We start from the raw sequence: 12,431 nt of genomic DNA, 5'->3' as shown, positions 1-12,431 counted from the left end.
GTTGATGGTCATTTGGGTTGTTTCCATATCTTGGCTATTGTGAATAATGCTGTGATAAACATGGTGTGCATATATTCTTGAACTCCTGTTTTCCTTTCCTTTGGGTATATACCCAGAAGTAGAATTGTTGGATCGTATGGTAGATCTATTTTTAATTTTTTGAGGAACTTCCATATTATTTTTCATAGTGGTTGGACTAATTTACATTCCTACCAACAGTGTATGAGGGTTCCCTTTTCACCACTTCCTCGTCAGCCCAGCACTTAGATGTTAGCTTGACAGATGTGTGCTGTGCAGGGTATTTGATGGGCAGAAAGGGAGGTAGTATCTATACTTGATATTTTGTAACCAAAGTTCTATCCTAGCTGTGGTTTAGAGCATTCCTATTTGGACAGGTTCTCAAACCCCAGTCTCTTGTTAAAACAGTACAGTTTAGAATTAGTAGGGACATTAGTTGTACTAAGTTGGTGCCTGAAAGATGTCAAGCAAGAGACAAATTATCAGTAAAGGTGATAGCTGTATGTACAAATCTAACGTTATCTCACAAAGAAACTATGTTGAGAGAGAAAGTGAACAAATCTGCCTCAAGGGGAAAACATAGAAGTAACAGGTGGTTTCTGTTGCTCTTCCATTGAAAAGCCTAGTGAGCAGCTCTCCTGGGTTAGTTAATGCCTTAAAGAGGCCTTCTGGCCTGTCCAAGATAGGGGCAGCTCACTACCTGCATTCTGGGTATTTGTGAATGTCTGACTCCTGAGCATCCCAGTCAGCTGGTAATGTGGGGCCAAAGTACAGGCTGTCTCTTCAAGGAGCAGTTTCCTTCTTATTTTTATACTGCAGGAGCTGTAAATTTACTTTAATTTCATATGTAGAAGAAGTGACTGAGAGTCATGTATAGAGTGTAGTGTTAGATGGTTTTCTATAGCTACCAAACTGCTAGCCTTACTGTGTTTTTATTTTACTTAAAAAAATTCTTTTTCTTTATTCATTTTAGAGAGAGAAAAATGGAGAGAGAAAGAGAGAGAGAGAGAGAAGCATTGATGAGAGAGAACATTGATCGGCTTCCTCCTGCATGTGCCCCATTGGGGATTTGGCCCACAACCTGGGCATGTGCCTTGACCGGGAATCAAACCGGCAACCTCTTTGTGCATGGGTCGACGCACTACCACTGAGCCACACTAGCCGGACCTTATTGTTTTTAAAAGATGTCTTTATTTAAAAGTGCTGATAATAATGAAGTAGTCAGCCAAAAGTAACAGCAAGATTAATTCTCATTTATTTTGAAATTGGCATTCCTTCTTTTATTACATGTGCCCCATCAGTCAGATGACAGGAGATAATCTTTGATTTGTACTGGGCCTCAGAAATTATCTGAAAGACAAAGAGAATTAAAGTGCTGGGGTACAAGGGAGTTGAAAACAAAACACAAGTTAGTTCTTCACCATGTACCAGAAATAGTTGTGTGAATTGGTAGTACTACTATTCTGATGGTCAGTCTGTTTCAGGAGTGTTTATTACAGGAAAGATACAGTGCATTTTTTGTTGTTGTTAATCCTTACCTGAAGATATTTTTTCCATTGATATTTAGAAAGAGTGGAAGGGAGGGAGAGAGGGGGGGTGGTGGTAGAAAAAGACTGGGGGGAGAGAGAGAAAGAACATTAATGTGACAAAGAGTTGACTGGTTGCCTCCTGCATGCGCCCTGACGGGGCTAGGAATTGAATGGGAAGCCAGGTACATGCTCTTGACCAGAAATCAAACCTGGGACCCTTTGCTGATGCTCTAACCACTGACCACACCGGCCAGGGTACAGTGATATCGTTTAGTGCAGAAAGTAAACTGATTATTGCATGAATTACACTGAATTGGTGACTAGTTTCACCAACAGGATCAATTCTAGGATATCCCATAATGCCAATATGCAAAAGATAGCGTAATAATCTGGCTGTATCCATTCCCAAGGAAAAGAATTTCATCACTCTTGTTGTAGGTAATGTGAATTGGAATATAGAATTGGTATTGATGTGGCAAATTTAGGCAGTTCATGTGACACTTTTATCTTGGGCCTGGAGAAAGGGATAGAGCTCATCTGCCTTCAAAGATTCTGTCTGTAGTATCTCTTTGAATGCTTGAAATGTATTGCCTGCAACCCTCTGCTTTAAAACACTGACAGATTGTTAAAGATAGCTCATCTGCCTTCAAAGAGTTCTATCCAGGCTGGCTGGTGTGACTCAGTAGTTGAGCATCGACCCATGCCCCGAGAGGTCATCAGTTCGATTCCTGTTCAGGGCTCATGCCCAGGTTGTGGGCTTGATCCCCAGTGTGGGGTATGCAGGAGACAGCTGATTGATGTTTCTTTCTCTCTTTCTCCTCTCCCTTCCTCTCTATCTAAAAAAAATCAATAAAAATATATTTAAAAAAAAAGCATTCTGTCCCTAATACCACTTTGAATGCTTGAAATATATTGCCTGCAGCCTCTGTTTTAAAACACTGACAGATTGTTAAAAACATTAAAAAATTTTTATTTAATTAAAAATGTGCTTTAAAAAATTAAATTTTTAATTTCAGGTAATTGTTTATTCTTATGCAGTTATAAGAAACACCACAGATTCCCCTGACAATGGTAACATCTTGGAAAACTATATATTATTACCACCAGGATATTGACATTGATACCGTCACGATACCCAACAGTTCCATTACCACAAGAGTTTCTGGGGTTGCCCTTTTATATAGCACCACCATCCCTGACCTCTGGCAACCACCAGTTTGTTCTTCATTTTTATAATTTGGTCATTTCATGAATGTTATATAAATGGTATCAGACAGTATATAATCTATTGGGATGGGCTTTTTTCTCTCTTGTAGTATAAGTCTGAGGTGATGAATTCTCTTAGTTTTGCTTTACTTAAAAATGTTTTTAGCCCCCACCCTGGCCAGTTTGGCTCAGCGGTTAGAATGTTGGCTCATGGACCGAAGAGTTGTGCTGTTCGGTCCCCGGTTCTGGTCAAGGTTATACGGGAGGCAACCAATCGATGTCTCTCTCTCATATCGATGTTTTTCTCTCTCTCCACCTCTCACTCTGTCCAAAAATAAATGGAAAAATATCCTTGGGTGAAGATTAAAAAAAAAAAATGTTTTTAGCCCCTGGTTGGTTTGGCTCATTGGTTAGAGTGTCTGCCCATGGACTGAAGGGTCGAGGGTTTGATTCCCAAAGACATGTACCTGGGTTGCAGATTTGGTCCCTGGCCCTGGTTGGGGTTATGTAGGAGCCAACCAATCGATGTGTCTTTCTCACATTGAAGTTTCTCTGTCTGTCTCTCTCTCCCTTTCACTTTCTCTAAAAAAAAAAAAAAAAAAAAATCAATGGAAAAAATATCCTCAGGTGAAGATTAACCAAAAAACAAAACAAAAAAGATACAATATAATGTTTTTATTGTATCTTTTTAAAAAGATCTTCAATATATTGATTTGAGAGAGGGAGGGAGAGAGTGTGAGATTGAAACATTGATTGGTTGCCTCCCATTCAGGATTGGACCTGTAAACAAACTGAGTATGTGCCCTGACCAGGAATCAAACCCACGACCTTTCATTGTATAATATGATGCCCCATACAATGGAGCCACACTAGCCAGGGCTTGTCTTCATTTTTGAAGGATTTTTTTTTTTTTTCTGTTCATAGAATTCTGGCTTGACAGGGTCTCCCTTCCTCTTTTATTACTTGTAAGGTGTTGGTCCATGCTTCTAACCTCCATTTTTCCTGATGAGAAGGCAGTGGTAATTTCAATTATTTTTTTTTTCTTTGTAAACTAATGTATTCTTTTTCTCTGGCTCAAGATTTTTTTTCTTTAAAATTTTTTCTTTTTTCTCCTCCTTCTTCTTTCCTCCCCGAAATCTGACTATGATATGCCTATGTATGTTTTTTGTTTGTTTGTTTTTGTTTTTATCCTGCTTGGGATCCACTGAGCTTCTTAAATCTGTAAATTTATCATTCGCTCTCCTTTCCTTCTGGGGCTCCAGTTATATATATATATCTATATAGATATCTATATAGATATATATATAAATATTAGACTTGCTACCCCACAGATCTCTCAGTTACTCTCCTCTGCGCCTCCCTGCACTTTTTCTCTCAAATCTTCTTTTCTCTCTGTTTTTCAGAATGGATAATTTTTGTTGACTTATTTATTTATTTCTTTTTATCCTCACCCGAGGATATTTTTCCATTTTTTGTACAGATAGAGTGGGAGGGAGAGAGAGTGAGAAACATCGATGTGAAGGGACACATCGAGTGGCTGCCACCCGCACGACCAACCAGGGCCGGGGACAAACTGCAACCGAAGTACGTGCCCTTAGCGGGAACCGAACCCGGGTCTTTCCGGACCGCAGGCCAACGCTCTAACCGCTGAGCCAAACTGGCCAGGGCTTGTTGACTTATTTTTAAGTTTACTAACTCTTTTGCATCTTTAATCTACTGTTAAGCCCATACACTGAATTATATATAGTCAATATCTCTGTTTTTTCATTTATTATAATATAGCTGTTTTGAAATCCTTGTATGCTAATTCCAATACTTGGGTCAACTCAGGATTGGTTTCTTTATATATTGAGCAATTTTGGATTGTGTTCTTGGTATTGAGCATGCTGTATTGTAGAGACTCTGGAGTCTGTTACCTTCCAGCAAAGAGCATTGAATTTTGTTTGTTTTGTTAAACTCTAGTCCCTTGTAGTAAGCAGCAGCTTAAATCTCAGTTCAGTTCTTTTAGCTCTAATTTAGTTGCTTGGGGTCTGCTCCATGTATGTATGATTTCAGGATCATCCAGAGACTTGGACAGAGTTTATATATGGTTTGGGGCACCTCCTTTCTGGCTTTCTCTGGAATTTCCCTCCCTCACTTGCCAACTGCAGTGGTTGCCTTGTAGTCTCTTCTCAGGTTCTTCAAGCTAGTAAGACTGGGCTTTTGTCTAAATTTTAGCCACCTCTCATGGTACACACTGAGACCTGCCTGGCCAAAAGCCATAAAAAAGGGAAGCCAATATTGTTACCTTCTTCCACGTGTTGACCTCCTTCCCACTTCAGAAGAATCTGCATGCTTTTTGCTCTTTAGTACTTTTGGATAGTTGTTTTTTTTTAAATTTTGTTCAGAGTTCATAGTAATGTGTAAGAGAGTTGGTCTCATAGGAGCTATTTTGCCATAACTGGAAGCAAAACCTTCATCATACTAGATACAAATTATTATGTTGACAAAGTTTTTTTTAGAGGCAGTTTTCACAGATGTTTATATTATTCTCCCCATCTCCTCCAAGGGGCCAGATACCATAATACCTTTAGCTCTTATTTTTAAACTTTAAATTTTATGTAAAGCTCCTTAAGTATATCTTAACTCTGATTACTGATATGCTTAGAACTTATAATACCCTTTTTATTTGGTATATGTAGTCCAAGATGTAGCAGGTGTAACAGATGTGTCCTATAAACAGTTTTGTAGGAAATGATGGTTGCTTTTATTTTGCTTTAATCTAAGCTAATACTATGCTCTGGAAAAAGCTTTATGGAGTTTAACATAAATCAGGTTGAGATTTGACCATATCGGGTCTTTTTCAGGTGGCTGTTTGGGACATGCCTTTTCATATCTGCTCTACCATTTCAAAACTATTGTTGTTTCTTATATATACAATACATTTAATATAAATGTGCAAATCTTAGACATTTTCTGATGACTTTTTATGTTACTTCAGACTGAAGTTTTTTTTTGTTTTTTTTTTTATCCTCACTCGAGGACATTTTTCCATCTTTTTTTGTTCAGATAGAGTGGGAGGGAGAGAGAGGATGAGAGAGAGAGAGAAACATCGATGTGAAAGGGACACATTGGGTGGCCGCCACCCACACGACCAACCAGGGCTGGGAACAAACTGCAACCGAGGTATATGCCCTTAGTGGGAACTGAACCAGGTTCTCTCTGAACCGCAGGGTGACGCTCTAACTGCTGAGCCAAACTGGCCAGGGCCAGACCGAGGTTTTGAAGTTAGGATTCCCCTCGCTGCTTCTCTTAATTTGTTCACATGTGTGTATGTTTAAAGGGAGAGCATTTTGTATCCAGTTAACCTAGCATTTTCATAGGAAAGGAGAAGATAATGTTCTAATTTGGGTCGGCATCAACCTAGAAAGCAGTTATTTAGTAGTACAGATGTTCTGTTTTAGACTCTGTAAAAACCTGCCCATTTAGGTTAATCTGTAAGTGATTAAAATGTTTCCTGCACAAATTAGAAAAAACACTTGGAGCTGTGGTTTCTTTTCTTTTCTTTTTTTGGTATGTGCCCCTAGTGGGAACCAAACCCGGGACTCTGTGGTCCACAGGCCAACACTTCAACTGCTGAGCCAGGGCTGAGCTGTGGTTTCTAACCTTTTTGAATTATGGGACTCTTTGAGACTCTGATGAAAATTGTTTTCTCCCCAGAAAAATGCACATATTTTTATACAAAATTTTATAAATCATTCAGAGACTTTAGGGGTTCCTTTGAAGCTTCTTAGCATAAGCATCCCTCATTTAGAGTTATTCAAATCAAACTAGTACCAACAGGCTAATAGCAAGACAAATGCCAGTTTGTTTCTGGCTTGGTCAAACAGAACAAGTAAACAAAAGAACCTATCAGAAGTCTTTGTAAGGCATGCAAGCTTTAAAAAATAATCTATGATTTATCTGAACTGTACTTTCCTGGTGGCAGATTCATAAAGATAGACTGATAGCTAGTTGACTGATTTTTAAGTAGCCGTTAGAATCAGCATTAGTTCTGATATCTAGACCTGCCAATATTTATATACTCTGTATGTGTTAGGCAAATAATTAGTTGTTTCTAGGACAATAGGACAGTTGTGGTTGTGATGTCATATTGCTGATATTGTTTAACTTTTCAAAGGTCTAAATAATTGAGGATTAGCCAGTGACATGCATACAGGTTTCAGGAGGTAGGGTTAATATAGGTGTAAGGTATTAAGTCTCTAGTACTTATTCTCAAAACTCAGCCCTTAGTAAAATTATGAAAAATTCATTTGTTGTTTAATAAAAAAATCTTAAGTTTGTGAGTCTCCTTCCTCTATTACTTTTCTGACACTCTTTATAGGGTAGCTGTAATAAACATGATTTGTTCTCAGGGCTCTCATAACTCTTCTTTGTACACCTCCTTTCCCCTCACAGTGAAAATGTTATGCTTCTGCTACTGGCCCAGTCTAATACACAGAAGGACTTTTGTCTAAGATTGGCATTCTGTGTGGTGCCTTTACTCAGAACCTGACTCTTTATCTTTAACAAAACTTCTTTACTCAGCGTGTTTAAAGAAGGGGTAGGAGGTAGAGAGGTGGTGATGAGGACAGAGGATCTAAAAACCACTTCTCCCTGTAATTCATAGCTTTCCCGTTTTCTTTGTCTATACTCCAGGTCAGCTCAGTATGTTCACCTCTGACTTCATCTCACTGAGTTTCAAAATTCTCCCCTTAAATAATCCCCCGTTTATCCTTTCAGTGCTCATTACATTATAGGGGGTACCTCATAGTCATGTTAGGAAAGTATCTTTTTCCAAAGGCTTTCATATAGGACAGGGTGACTGCCCTGATTCCTATATACAGCATGTCCTCAAATAATGTCATTACATTTAATTACAACATTGATTAGGGAAAAAAATTGATTTTGGGCTGGGCCTACTACCTGTGTGGAGTTGGCACATTCTCCCCATGTCTGCATGGGTTTTCTCTGGGTACCTATGGTTTCCTCCCACATTCCAGAGATGTTCACGTCAGGTATATTGGCATGTCTGCATCGTCTCAGTGTGAGAGTATGGGTGTTTGTGAGTGTTCTTTGTGATAGAATGGTGTCCTGTCCAGGGTCGGACCCACCCTACCTTGTGCTGTCAGAAGGCCACCTGCAACCCTGAACTGGAATAAGTGGGTTGGAAAATAATGATCTTACTTGTTTTTATTCATCTTTCTTAAATGTATATATAGCTCACATTTATTTCAGTGTTTAGTATTAGAAGTGTTTGGGGTCTTTATTTAGAAGTTTGATGATGTTTTTGTGACCAGACATATGCACTAGGAGCTTAATTCTAGTTTATATTAATTATCCTATTGTAAAATTGGTTTCATTATTTGTCTTTTTGCTTAAAGTTTCAGTTTCCAAGAACCTATTAATGATGTTAAGTGAGGACTTAATGTATGTTAATATATTTTGTTGTTTTTTACCGAGGGGGTTTTCTAGTTTAGTAAGGAAGAAATGAGCATACTGATGATTAAAAGTAAAGAAGCTTAGCAGGAAGAAATCTTATCTTCTCTCAGAACTGAATACAGTTTTAAAATACATTCTGAGAATCTCAGACTGTACACAAGATCATTATGTTGTCTGCTTGCTGCTTAATTACTTTGTACCGTAAGTGCAGATTTGCCATGGACGGGCTCTTCGCAGGTGTCACTGAAAGCTCTGAGACAAGCTCTACATTGCTGTAGGGCTTTATCCCTACTGCTGGAACCAGCTGCCTGCTGATTTTGCCAGTCTTCTTAAGTGAAGATTATCAAATGTATTTTGAGAGATAAAATTTGCTGGAAAAGAGTTTCAGAAAAATCAGTTTGGAAGAAGGGATTAGGAAATGAGAGGAATTGAAATTGTGGTACTTACTTTACTCACAGAGAGAAAAGTTGTCAAAAGTTGAAAATTATGAATATATGGGCTTCCATTGATGATGGACAAAACCTGAGAGAATGGAAGTGAAGGTTTCAGTTTTAAAAGCAATAACTTTCTGATTGGAATCATTAGTAGCTTCTGGAACAGGTGCCTTAGAAGTATTACAAAATATTCTTTTAAAAAATAATGTTTGTAAAAATTGATTTAGAGAGGGAGAAGCATTGGTAGCCTCCCGAAAGTGCCCCAACCAGAGATTGAACCCACAACCCAGGCATGTGCCCTGACTGGTCCTCTTAGTCCATGGGACGACGCTCAATCGACTGAGCTACCCTGGCCGGGCAAGAATACATCTTTCTTAGTAATCACCAGCCCCTTTGGGTTTCAAACCAATGTATAGAAACTATAGATAAAACATAACTGGTTACTACTGTATCAGCTAGAGCACATGAACTAGATCCTGTACAAGTTTGTCTGAATAGTTAGACCAAACAGACTGAAGATCTGGAGCCTCATTGATAATAATCTCCCTGTGAAATGGTTATTTGTGTATGTTTTTTTCCCTGTATATTTGATAGTAAGGTCTTTGAGGATAGTTGCCTCATCTGGTTTATCTTTATCCCCCACAGTACTTAAGGCCCTTGTATAGCACAATTACTCAGTAAATAGATATAGAATTCAATTGAATTTTCCTTGATTATATTTCCTACATATTTTTCTATGACTCTTACTGAACTTACTTTTTTGAAATATTGAGGCACAGTTGATTTGTTCCCTACTCCAGAACCCCTTAGGAAAAGCAGTATTTAGGGCAGCATACTTTTGGATAAAGCACTAGTGACTTTATAGTAATTTGATATTGGTTGAGCTCTTCATCTCATTATACTGTATTATAATGTTTTCAAATTGAATTATAACCATTAGTAGGTCTGCAGTGAGCATATTTAATTTTAATGATATAGAGTTGAAATTGTGAGAGTATATGACATAGTAAGGGTAAGTATTATTTGTTTTAGGTGAATTTAGATATACATCGTGTGCTTATTGCTTCATGATGAAAAATTTATTTCATTACAGGAATCATGGTCAAAAAGTTTGAATCACACTACTTAATTGTAATACTCTGTTATTTCATTTGTCATATAGCATTATGCCAGTACATACAGGCTTCTAAAGCCAGGGACGGTGCCAGCCCTTTCATTTCCAGTACAACTGAAGGTAAAAACAAAACAAAATTGAGAATACCCAAAGCTTTCTGGTGCCTCTTACATATATCTCTCTGGTGGCATTTTGTACCCTTTGACCTTCTAACTTTCTTGTGCTTTTTTGACTAGTAGATTTTTCACATTTGTATCCCTCTAGGTGGTGGGTTCTTTGGCTCTTCCTCTTTTTACTGTAATTCTCTTGTTTCAATATGCTCTAATGTTTTTAGGAGGAGGAAGAGGGAAACAAAAGAGAATTTCAGAAATTTCAGAGGGAAACAAAGGAGAATTTCAGATGGTTTTGAATTGACAAAATAGCTTGTTAGATTTACTCTGAAATCTGCTTTCTTACTGTTCTTGAATCTTTTATTCCCTTTGTATTTTTTAAGAGATCATAGAAATGCATATTTAATTCTGAATTTAAAATCATTTATGCTTTAATGATATTATTAGTTGACTTTAAGCAAACTAATTATGGCGTTCAGAAAAAAAAAAAAGATATAATCCTTTATTGTTTCTTGTGCTTTCTCCCCTCTCTCCCAAGAAAATTAACCATTAGGTTTGTAACATTCGTTTTCATTTTAATGAAAAGAAATGATAGCAAGTGGTATCCATAATTAACCATGCTAAACTTTCAGCTTCTTTACTTACCTAATAACTTGAATACCTTTCCTGTTCTTAGATGGTTGGCATTTCTGTACCTTGCTTTGCCTTCATTTCTGTACATTGCTGGACTTCCAAGCTCAGACATTCATAACCGTGATTTCAAGGCACTTTGTGGAAATGATTTATTATTATTTTTTTATTGTAGGAGAAAATTTTGAGCAGACACCATTGAGACGAACATTCAAGTCTAAGGTCCTTGCACGATACCCTGAGAACGTAGAATGGAATCCCTTTGACCAAGATGCAGTGGGAATGGTTAGTATTTGTTAGCTACAAATATAAAAATTTACAGAGTAAATTTTGAAAAAGGGATTATATGCGTATTGTTTATGATTCTGCATTTTGATCAATATATCAAATATTCAGAATATGTATATCAAAATACTAAAAGTCACAGTATGTTTCTATTGTGTCAGACAAATACCTAGTAATGGGTCAGCAAACTTTTTTTGTGGTACTTGAGCTATTGGTTGCTTATAGCATTGAGGTTACATGAAAAGTGAGATTTAAAGCAATTTTCTCTCAATCTGTGTTATATATGTCTGAGTGATATGGCAGAAATGACTATTTTTGTTTCATCATAATTTTAGATAGGGCATGTAGAAAAATACTGCTGTGAATAAACTAACTTTTATTGTGTCATCTTGTGTTAGGCACTGTGATAGGCAATTTACATGAATTAACTCATTTAATCTTTTATGTAGATAATATTAAATACACAGACACAGCATATTTTACAAACGAGGAAATGAAGATCCAAAGTTGTTAAAGAATGTGTTCAAGGTCACATAACTAGAAGCAGTTGAGCTGGAGTTTGAACATCATAGTCTGGTTCCAGAGCTTTGTTCTTAACCACATATTTGTACTCTATTAATTTTTAATAGCTTTTTGTAGTTTTTAGAGGATAATCTTGTTTGATGCATGCAGTAATTGTGAAATAGGCAGAGTACACTTACTATATTATCTGTATTTCACAGATAACTGAGTCTTAGAGAGCCTTGAGTGTTTTGACACCTAGTCTAGTGCTTATTTTAATGTGTTATATTCTTTTTTTTAAAAATATGTTTTTATTGATTTTTTTTTTAGAGAGAGAGAGATAGAGACATCAGTGTGAGAGAGAAACATCAATCAGCTGCCCCCTGCACACCCTCTACTGGGCATCAAGCCCATAAGCTGACATGTTCCCTGACTGGGAATTGAACCAGGACCTCTCAGTCCATGGGACAACACTCAGTCTGCTAAGCCACACTGGCCGGGCTAACATGTTATATTCTAAAAACACCTAGGTTTTGGGAAGTCAAGTTCAAGGCTAATGGATATAATATAATGTAGGTCCTGTATTTGTTAATCCAGGTGGCTGGTAGTTCATTTCTGTAGACAGGTTTGTATAAAATGAAAATGGGAACTGATTGATTCAGGTCAATTTGATTAGCTTTCCAAGTTTCTTTATATAATCCATCTGAGTTAAAAATGTACATCTTGCCCTGGCCGGTTTGGTTCAGTAGTTGGAGCGTCGGCCTGTGGTCCAGAGAGACCTGGGTTCGGTTCCCGCTAAGGGCGCGTGCCTCGGTTGCAGTTTGTCCCCAGCCCTGGTTGGGTTGTGTGGGTGGCAGCCACTCGATGTGTCCCTTTCACGTCGATGTTTCTCTCTCTCTTTCTTTCTCCCTCCCGCTCTATCTGAATAAAAAATGGAAAAATGTCCTCAGGTGAGGATAAAAAAAAAAATGTACATCTTTATCCTGATTATGTAATCTCCTTGCTTTGTATGAAATGAGCACCCTTTTTTTTCTATGAACAGAGAATGTTTTATTGATGACAAAATTATGTGATCTGATAGAGTCTAAAACTTGATTTTATTTTTAGATGTAAAGTTGCATCTATCTGTTTTTTAGATATATTT

General features: G+C 37.5%; 1 protein-coding gene across 3 annotated transcripts in view; it reads left to right on the top strand.

Annotated features, from left to right (window-relative positions):
• DENND5A (DENN domain containing 5A) overlaps nucleotides 1-12,431 on the top strand; it is a 111,250-nt gene that overhangs the window by 35,770 nt on the left and 63,049 nt on the right. For all 3 annotated transcript variants that reach the window (XM_036258062.1, XM_036258061.1, XM_036258063.1), the window contains exons 2-3: nucleotides 9,810-9,881; nucleotides 10,677-10,786. In XM_036258062.1, the coding sequence (XP_036113955.1) occupies nucleotides 9,810-9,881; nucleotides 10,677-10,786 (182 nt within the window). The remainder of the gene's footprint in view (nucleotides 1-9,809; nucleotides 9,882-10,676; nucleotides 10,787-12,431) is intronic.

This window comes from Molossus molossus, unplaced genomic scaffold, assembly GCF_014108415.1.
Source record: "Molossus molossus isolate mMolMol1 unplaced genomic scaffold, mMolMol1.p scaffold_m16_p_13, whole genome shotgun sequence".
Classification (NCBI taxonomy): Eukaryota; Metazoa; Chordata; class Mammalia; order Chiroptera; family Molossidae; genus Molossus; species Molossus molossus.
The sequence above is the reverse complement of the archived record's forward strand: the minus strand, read 5'-3'. Positions and strand labels throughout refer to the sequence as shown.